Source organism: Echinococcus granulosus (assembly GCF_000524195.1).
Source record: "Echinococcus granulosus chromosome Unknown EG_S00003, whole genome shotgun sequence".
NCBI classification, from domain to species: Eukaryota; Metazoa; Platyhelminthes; class Cestoda; order Cyclophyllidea; family Taeniidae; genus Echinococcus; species Echinococcus granulosus.
The window spans coordinates 2,869,845-2,880,410 of NW_020170383.1; the positions used below are offsets into that span (position 1 = coordinate 2,869,845).

The 10,566-nt window shown below is 39.3% G+C and overlaps 1 protein-coding gene across 1 annotated transcript; it reads right to left on the minus strand. All coding sequences in view use genetic code 11, as the record gives it.

Moving 5' to 3' along the window:
• Positions 1–437: 437 nt before the first annotated feature.
• On the minus strand, positions 438–2,355 carry EGR_00992 (hypothetical protein; the record flags this gene model as incomplete). Its single annotated transcript, XM_024490241.1, has 2 exons — positions 438–1,097; positions 2,257–2,355. 2 exons carry the CDS (start codon positions 2,353–2,355, stop codon positions 438–440), a joined length of 759 nt encoding a protein of 252 aa, XP_024355644.1.
• Positions 2,356–10,566: the final 8,211 nt, after the last annotated feature.

The following is a 10,566-nucleotide window of genomic DNA, read 5'->3' on the forward strand; positions in this document are numbered from 1 at the left end:
CGTAGGCTGAGTAATCAGTTTGCGACCGTCAACTTGGAACCTTGAGTTGGAAGTAAGGAACTGGGTAACTCATTTCATAAACTAAATTTCGAATTCTCTAATGCAAATACATACCAAATACAATTAATAGGTTTATCTCATCCTGCATTTTTTCCTTTATTTGGCATATGCTTACTTAAAACCCCTTTCAAATGTCTTTCGATTTGAAAAATAACATTAAGTTGATGAAAATCAGTTATACTGATGATGGTAAAAGATTAAAATTACCAACTTCAACAAAACTTCATCAGTAACAACAGCAATGATGCGAGCTTAAAGTTGGTCCAGTTTATCTTCTCTTCAATAAGTGTGTGTTTGTGTTTATGTGTATGCGCGTATATGTGGAAAATGGAAAGCATAGTTTTCGGTGGCTGCAGGAAGTGGAATATTGTTAGGTCTCACGACTCCTCGTCTTGGGGGTGGCGTTTCAGGTTCCCAATCTCCTTTCTCACTCGGTAGCCGCGATAGGTGGCCTGGATCTTTCGTGCCGCCTCGTCGTACTTCTGGTCCGCGTAGCGCGGAATCGGTGCTGTCTGAGCACGCATGTTCTTGCGCACTTGGTAACCTCTGAAAGCAGCCTGGATCTTCGTCGCTGCCTCGTCCTCCGAGAGGTAAGGGCTTAGGCAAGGACTGCTTGCTCCGCTTCCCCCCTCCTGTGCCAAATGCGTGCGCACCTGATAGACAGTCTTGATTCGAGTTGTCTCCTGGTCGCAACTCTTCTCATCTTTCGCTGCCTGCAGGTTAGATTTATTAGAGAAGTCGATGAGTCCCCGTTGCGCGCACATCCTCTGGTCTAGTCCAAGGCTGGTGAAGTCGGGAGACAGCTTCTCTGAAACTTTGGCGTCGGGCTGTTTTGACACCTGGGCGAGCTCTTTGCGCGCCAGGTAACCGCGAAATGTAGCTTGAATTTTCGTTGGTGCTAGGTTTGGATCTGGTTGATTCGGAGACATCAGCTTGGATACTTCCTTAATGTGCTCCTTCTCCTCTCGAATGTGTTTTCGTGCATTGTATCCGCGAAACACTGCCTGAATCTTGATTGCAGCTTCATCAGGTGTCGGCTAGAAAGGTGAAACAACATCCTCTTCTCGTAAACAAAATAATTAGAGAAAATGCTCAAATTTTAAAATTAGTGATTTCAGCAACTTTGTGGCCTGCAATGAACTGACATTCTAGAATAATATAGTACTGACTGTAACACCATTTTCTAATCGAATCAAAAAGTTATTTGCATTCTGTAGCAAAAATGCGATGTGGCTTTTCAAAAACTATCCGCATCAATACTTAATCAACAAAGACTATTACAAGACTGAAATGTATTCGGTATCATTGAACAAGCCATGATGTTTTTTAAACGTCTGTGAATTTAATTACAGTCATTTTGCTTTCTGCTTAAATGTATTTTCTAAAGAATTAGTTAGAGAACTGATTTGCCTTATGGGTCCATTTAACGGTCATTAATTCTTCAATTTTTATGATGAAATAAACTCTTTGGCATATGAAATAAAGGACAAAATAAAAATATTTTACACTTCTCGAAGAAATGCAAATAGGCAAACAAATTCTTACATGAGGACCAGGCATGGTATATGCTAAAAGGTGTAAAAAAAAAATTAATTCAATCCTTGACTGATGCTCTACAAACGTAATTTACGACAGTCCATATTCTGCGAATCACCTACTGCACACCGGATTAACCAGAGTTATTTAAAAGTGTAGCGACTATTTTTATTATCGACAATTAATGCGGATTCGAGACCGCCGCTTTTTGTGAATTTAAAAATACTAAAACATTCATATTAGATAAGAATGCAAACTGCATTAGGAACGCTGGAATGTACACTAGAGGGACATGGCAGAAACAGAATTCGTGTCATTGAAATATATAATATGAAATACTAGATTTTGCATACTACCTCAGGCCCATTAAAGCAAAAAAAGAGTTCTTTCCCCTCTACGCCGTATAGACTAGCTGGATGGGGTGGAGTGAGTGCTGTGAGTTACCTGTATCTATTTGCCAATAGGTGGAGTGAAGCTGAACCCGGTGAAGTGTGTACTTCCGAAATTAGGGCATGCTCACCGATACCTAATATATCCGCTTTGCAACACTTGACCTTAGAACCGTGATCCTACACACACACGCGCAAGTACGCACACGCACGCACACGCACGAATACACGGGGTGGATAACCTCAAAGAGAACTACTTTATGCAGCTCACCCTCTTGGGGGATTGGGAATACAAAGCTCCACGGTAGCTCTCGCCTCTGTGAGCTTTCAACGCCTCCCGTTTGAAGAACTCAAGAGGCGAGTTCTTCATAGTGTTGTTTGTAAATATTTACGCCTTGTAGAGCTTGCGGCTTTGATACCACTTTCTCACCAACGTAACATAGCTTTGCTTCCAGTGAATATATATCTCAAGTATCACAATATCCATGTAAAAATACAATTTCGAAAACCACTTTCTTCTGCCTACTTTATTATTCACGTTCTTAATTTAGTTAAAAAGTGTTTTGGAAATGGTTCGTCAACACACCAACGTATTTTAAGAATTTTTTTCTGGTAATCTAGAAGTACACTTCTTCAAAACGAAGAGTGTGGCGCAAATTTATAAGCTATGTATTTTTCATTACCTAGGTATACATCTTTAAATCCTGATCACATGTTTCTAACTCCAGTTTTGGAATTTCATTTTTCCAAGTGTTCATATGGGAGAATAAAAAAGGCATGAAAACCGCATTTTGTTCTCCCATATTCACCGAATCTTTCAATTACAATCGTTTACTTGCATTCGATGTTTACAATTTCGAAGTAGTTGTTTGGAAAAGGCCACGCGGACCAATTTACTTCCCATATTTATAAGCCAGCACACCAGGAACTGCGGTCCCCATTAAAATTACATATTGTTTTCTCCAGCACGATAACATCGCATTTGTATACGATAATGAAGCGATATTCGCAGAACAGGCACAAACGCTACTTTCAGTGGGAAAATTTGATTTCCAACAAATAAATACACATCAACTCCAAACCAATAAAAGAATGAACTATTCCCTTAGATTTTTGTCGAAAGTGGTTCAGTAGCTTAAATTACTTTTTAAGTGGATGAAGAGGATGAACTCTGAGCGTGCGGCACTCAAAGTGGACTTGTGAGACAAATAATCTGAGCTGTTTTGAGTGTTGCTTCCATAGTTTTTATTCATAAGTAACTCATATTAATATTAGGTACAATCGGGTACTGTTGCCTTGACCATCACGAATGAGAGAAAAGGGGTTAATAAAACTCTGCAATTAAAAAACTCTGATAAATGTGTTTCAAGTTGCTCAGGAGAATCAAAAATTTATGCATCTAGATTATTTTAGTGGGGAATACGTTTTTTATCTACGTCATTTATGTTATTCGCCAGTCTCTCGTAAATTGATCACGAGGTTCGCCATCTAAACTAGTGGGGTTACCCTATGCCCATGACTCAGTTCGAAGAAAATCGTTTTATGTTAGCGAGCTTACATGCATCCCATATTATTTAAGTACATAAAATCGGACGTATATAGAAATTTCTTCTTTTCCTTTGTTGTCTTTGAGTCCTTACTCAAGCTCTATTTATTTTTAGACTTCCAATCACAATACACCTATGCATATTTGAGGACAGCGTAGTAGCTGCACATAGAGTAGACATGACAGACTAAAATATGCCATTTCAAAGCTGATCAGATTGCACATCCTGCAAGCATGGTTTACTCTGCATTAAGAGGTAGAAAATATGCTATTCAGTTTCAAAATTCCTTACATTTTCTGCCAACCGTACTTCGAGTTATCAATACATGATGGTCTATTGTCTTGTTGCTTTTTCGTTGTGTATTAATAACGTCGAATTTAGATACTCACTTTTGAGACTGCTTATATTGCTGTGGGATGAGATTTGGACCAGTAGAAATCCTAGTTATTGCGTTGGCTGTTCAGATAGCAACACCGCCACTGTAATCTCCGGCACAAATGACTGCCTACATACGCAGACCCACGAACAAGGCAAATGGTGCTAGGGCAAATAAGCGTAACCAGAATCAGCAGCAGCCGCAGCACACGAATGTCTTTGCATCGGGCGAAGCACATTAGGCAGCGCGGAGGCGACCAGCACACAGCAATTACCTCGCCAATGACAGGCCTCGGGTGTGTGAAGGCTGACCCACCTGTACACACGCACCCACGGGCGCTAATGTTTGGTCGAAGTTGTGAAGGTCACGCACCTTCCTTTTGTGCAGTGCCTTTCACCGATCTTCGTATCCTCTTGCCCTAGTCTAGACCACCTACCCTGTAGGTGAAGGTTGTTTACTCAAGTTCTTTACATGTTGGTATTGGTAACTATTGTTGACTACTATAGCATGCCATAGAGGCATCAGAACAATAGGCAACTTTACGTCGTGGTGAAAACCTTCGATTCAGCAGCATTAAAGGCCAGGAAAACGGCAAAACAATTTTTTTATCTGATGAAAATACCTCCTTCAGAGTGAGGTCATGGATTTTTATTAAATAAGGAATTGTACCTTTTCTGAATGAGAAAATCTTACACAAATGTCATAAAATTAGAACCCCCCTTAATAAAGCAAAGTGTGTTGTTGGAAGTAATTATTTACATTAACTGGTGCATTCCGACTCATCTAAGCACGGGCATAACACTTGTTCAGCATAAATAAATCGTCAGGGGGATTCACGGTTGCTTTAAATAGCTAAGTGAATTCTTTCCGAGAGACATAGTGCTTGAATAATATAGTTCTTGTGTTAGACTGCAGACGAGGTATTTGAAAAATTTTTAAGGGCCTACAAAATTGTCTGCTAAAATTATCTTGAAAGTCGACCACTTTGGAAGACTGCTTTTGTCGAAATGGTTGAAGGAGTAAAATTTCGCCAAGATTTCGCGATATGAATCGGAACCTACAATTTTTCTCCATATACTTATTTTCTTTATACAATTGTATTTAATGAAGCGATTCTTGTAGAGCCCCAAGACTTCTCTGAAGATGAAAGAAGGCATAATACTAGGGCAGAATATATGTTGGCAACATGCAGTAAGACTTGGAGCTGCTGGCATGGCTTGAAGGCCAGGTCGCCCGGTGGAGGTACAATGGTGGAGGCCTAAGTGGTCCATTGCATGTTCCATTAATTTTTAAGGATGTCGAGTTCATCTGATCCTGCTTTTCTGTCGAAGAGTAGATCCAAATCAAGCAAAAAATAGAAGGCGAACGTAGATTTTCCACAGTTTGGACCCAGTGCTTGCAGATAGTTTAAAGGTATTTCGCCCATCACGTACGGGACTTTTCGGAATGAACAATTGTGTAGACCGACCACTTCAATGATTAATTGACTGAGGTTTTAAAAATAATAATAGCATTATTGCAACAAGATTTACACCTAGACAAATGCATACAACCGTGAAATACAGGACCGATTTGTCTTTTATCCTCCTATACTTGATTTAACGATTAAGTTAATCTGTTTAGATTGCAAAAGAATACTTCCTTTCTGCAACCGTTTCAAACCAACTTCTCTAGCGCCGTATATTGTGAGCTGGTACATAACGGAAAACAATGGACGACGATCGAGCAAATTTTTGACTAGTGCGAACAATTTTTGGATAAGTTTCGGTCTACTTTGAAATCTGCATGAGTAAAGGGCAAAATAACTGCTTTACAGTGTCGGGTTCGGTAGGTGAGTCCATTTTAGTTCTCCTTCATTCTTTCAAAAGACATAGGGTTAACGTGGTTTTGCATAGCCTGAATTCTAATAAGGGCACTCAAAATGTGGGGAATGTCAAACAAATTTGCCGCAACACCTATATTATTCACATTTGCCATCACCTTTCCATAAATTTAATGCACAAAAGGTTAACACTCTGATTGGCTCAATAATGCCCAGTTGTAAACTAGACAAAAACGAGGCCTCTCCAACCGTCTTGCAAGTTAAAGCTTTTCAGGTCCCGCCGATGTCCGTCGTGTTACCTTTAATCTTGTTCACCCCAAATTAACTACTTTGAAGGGTTTGAAATATACAAGAAATCAATTTCCTTTTAATAGCCAGGCCAGTAAAGGTAGTAAATCTTAATTAAATGGCAAGACGTTTGGTAAAAACATAATTTAGTTCCAGGAACCCACTTTAACGGCCGATATCCATAATAAAGCTGGTCTAACCGGAGGACATTTACGTTTTCCCATTTAATGGAAATAAATTGCGCTATCAGTTGATGGAACTTTGCAGCACCTTTAAGGCTCCCATTATGAAAGTGTCTGATCAGTAATGAGAGATAACAATTCACATCGTTGAGACATTAGAGCATTCAGGGAAGTAGAAGATTAAGATATTGCTGGTCAGCAGTGCTAAATTTTACACCAATGCAGAGCTAAGTTGTAATGCTGCTAGAATCAGTTTAGTTAACTTACATAACTGAGAAAAACTTTTATGTGCTGTAATTTATTTTAAAAGAATGGTAAAAATACACCACGAAATAAGACTATTTTAAGCAACTTAACATGGTCACGAGTGATAAATGGATTGTCCTTGAATAGCAAAGTGCACTGTCCTCCCTAAAGTTTAAAGATTCCGCATTTTATTATGTGTGAAAGCAAACTGAATTAACTTAATTAGTTTTTGTTGTGAAGTACGGTTTCCACAATTACTTTTTACAAGAAATGAATTCATAAACATTAGTGCTTGTGTGCGTGAGATTTACCGGTGTAGGATCCCAAACTGCGGTAATCGGGGACAGACTTCAGAATGTCCGTCTTCATTTGCTGACTGGTATAAGCAAGCAGAAGGTACAAATCGCGCAAACGTAGCCACACACGGCGGTTCTAGTCCCGCATATTTGGGCTAGTTGATTGGCCCTGACCTTATGGTGACTTAAAGTCTAGCTGCACGTCATATTGACCAATCAGGGAAATTGAAGACAGCGCGACATTTCTGAGCGTTCGGAGAATCTGAGAGGGAATGTACTCTGGGGATGCGGACGATCGCACTACTTATTGAACTGGAAAATGAGGTTAAGTTTAGGATGCATAAAATTTCCAAATTTGCTTTACCTGTTGAAAATACGTGAACTCGTTGGCCAAGACAAACATCACTTTGCATATTTTGTCCACTGTTTATATGGAGTCTTGAGATTTGGCCAAAACTTCGCAAAATAGAAACTAAAAGTTTTTATCAAGAGGGCCCATGTCATGCAGTTCAATGGACTTTAGTCTTGAAGTTAATTTAAAAATTTCCTCCAAGTGAGGTTCAAAATAACCCAAAAATTTGGTATTTACCTAGCTGAGAATGCGCTGAGAATATAAATTTAGAATAGAGTTTGAATAGGCAAATTCATGGTAAGATCGATTTCTGTACCATCGTTTGATTGCTACTAGGTCTAAATTTTACATTTATTTAGCAAAATAATGGAAACGAAACGTGGTAAAATTTATCACACTACCGATAAAGGCATTCGCATAGGGCGTGCACAATGTTGCTTCTAGTAGCTTCATAGCTGCGAATGCATTTAGACCCAACGACTTCCTGGGCTTGAGGGTTTGCACACAAATTTGATGCCCGTTGTGGATACTTCGTGCCATTTGCATAACAGACGCCCCGATTTGGGATTGTTCACATTCCTAATTGATGGGCATCGAGATCATTTCGACTTCATAAGGAATTCAATTTTATTTATTTTGCATACTTGGAAGTACCAATCTCACCATTCTTCACCGCTTACTTAAACTCATAGGGTTTCACGAAGTCCATTTTGATGCCACCACCTAAAGACCTTAGCATTTTTATTTTGTCAGAGAGGTCTGACGTACTACTTTCTAAAAATAAGTAAATTCAGAGGCTGAAACTGCCAAAGCATACAAAAAGGCGCGATCAGGTTTAGATAGATCTTTCCAATCAAAAATTGGTTTATTTTAGTCTATGTATTACCCTTACAAGTAAGTTATGTATGCTGTGTATTTTGGAGGACTTGGGCCAATACATTAAACAAGGATTAACTCAGATGAAGGGGAAAGCGGCTAGCAGGAGCAGTAAGTCAGGGACATTTTTGCACTTGCTAACATTTAAGTTAATGAACGGTTCACTTTAATAATCTTTAAGAGTAAGGTTACCTTTACCGTTGCGGGAAGCAAATAGTCCAACATAATGAAGAGCTAAAAAGTGGGCAGCACTGCTCACTTTTCACCTTTTACCGTCTGTATAAAGCGATGTGACCCTGCTTTCACATATTTCTACCTCTTCAGACTAGCAAACCATTTAAGTGGATTTAACACGCCAATGCAGAGAATGATTATTTAAACTGCAAGGCATTTTAAGTAAAAGGTAGGTTCTTGAATATATTTTTAACTGTGTCTAATTTGCACTGAATTCACTTTGACGCTGAATTTACGGGGACCAAATACTCCCTTTGATACCGACTAGTACTTCATTTCAGTATGCATTTTCTGTCGCTACATTCTTTATGCAGTCGGAGTGTAGTCTGTTTGGATTATCTAGGGATGAACAAACAGCGGAATGGTATTCATGAAGATCGTTATTATTTCAATAAAGTATTGTGCTAGTGTTATGAGCGCCACTATTACAGTAACTATAGTCAAACGTGTATACAAAGCGTGGTGACGGCTATGTAAAGTTGTGTGTTTCCCAATATTTTGGATTATTTTGCCGTGAAAAAATCATTTATTTTAGGTATTTGTCTGATTTGTGGGATAGTATGTAAAGTTGCTCTACCATACTGCTAACTATAACTAAACATTTAAAGATACAGTCCAGATATCCCACTGAAAAGTGCTGCTTTAATGAGCACAATTTACAACATCAGAGCAGTTTCACGTTGATGGCAAATAGAGGTGATGAAGGGGAAAAAGAAAAATTTTTCGATTTTTTTTGTTTTCTCGATAATCTGCCTGTACGAGTTGTACGAAGGTGTCAAATTATCCCACAAAGCAAGGAAAAATGCGGTTGGTTCATAACGAATTATTCTCACTCTCCTACACGGATTGATGAGAAAGTTCACGATCTCTTATTTGAATGAAGTTTATTGCAAAGCCTGAACTAGCATTCCATGAGTGAGACAATTTTTTGCCGTTCGTTTTAAGCAAAATACTTCGTCTGTAATGTCTTAAAGACGTTTTTAATAATCTTATTGGAAAACAGGAAATAGGCCATTAAAAACCAAAACACGCTATCGAATTTTGCTCCTTTGAATTGCGTAAAAACCCTTAATGAACTAATTGAAGGTAAGACCCGAAAGATTTGTCTGGATAGTATTTTAAGTAGGGGTTGATTAGTTAAGCTGCGTATGGAAGAAGGTAATAAAGATGTCACGGATCATTTAAAGGCATACCTCTAAGAAAAGGTAAAAATAACTATTACTGAAGGTGTTTCATTTTTAGTTCGAACTGAGATTCTTTTCTTAGGTATCAGGTACTGACCTACAGTTTGACTTGAAAGAGCACTAAATAACACGCAAATTATCGTGGTAGGCTATGATATGGAATGACCTATAGGAATTTTACCAAAATGATGCACCGCCTAATTATCCATGTCACTAAATCGAACAGTAGCTCCCCATGCTGCATGCGCCGTTAGTTCCACAGTTTGTTCTTATGTTAGTCGTAAGGATTTAAAATGCACCAAACGACTGTTTGTGTTTTTTGTGTTCAATTAAGAGACCACTCTTAGTGTGTTTGCCAAGCGCAATCCAACATACCGTTAAGTGTGTCTCAATTATTCCCCTTTTAACTCATAACGTAATACTTTTTTTGTTTAACTCCCGTTTAGGTTACGCGGGCACTTGAGGCCCCGGTCACTGTGCTTCCTCTAGGCGGCTGGGCTATGTTCATAGCTCCTCAACTCTTCTCTAAATCAATAGTACATATTCTACCCTCGTGTTACTTATTCTTTTACCTTCAGGAGAATCCAGAGGCCTTACCCTGACTCCTATTCCTAAATGCTAACCATTAATGTGACGGAGGAAGGACGTACGCTATGGATGGGAGAATCTGTGACGACTCCCAAAGGAAGTGTTGAAAATGACGTCTACCTTCAGCAGGAGTATTATTAACCATCTAAAAAAAGTTCGTTGAGGAGCTGCCCACAGTACCTCTAGGAAAATGTTAATTAAGTGAATGCGTGACAATCCCTCCACCTCTATACCAGCTGCAGAGAACCCAGATATGGCTGGTCAGCACAGAAGTGAGAACAACGTGGCGGCGGAGAATAGACGCGAAACCTATTCCCCACGAAACTAGATAAAACCCTGTCCTTTATAACAACGACTCTTCCGGCACATTCTCCCTCTACCAATACAGTTTACAAATAGGTAAAACTCCAAGTCCAGTCGGATTGCCAAGTGCAATCGGTGACTTGCGGTCATATATCGTCTCAGTTGCACACAAATTCGATGACTGACGTGGTTGGTTCGTAGGTGTTTTTCTAACAGCACCGGCTATGTTGTGATGTCCGACGCGGAGGTCCACGAAGGGGGGTGCATATAATACTTTAATTGTATAT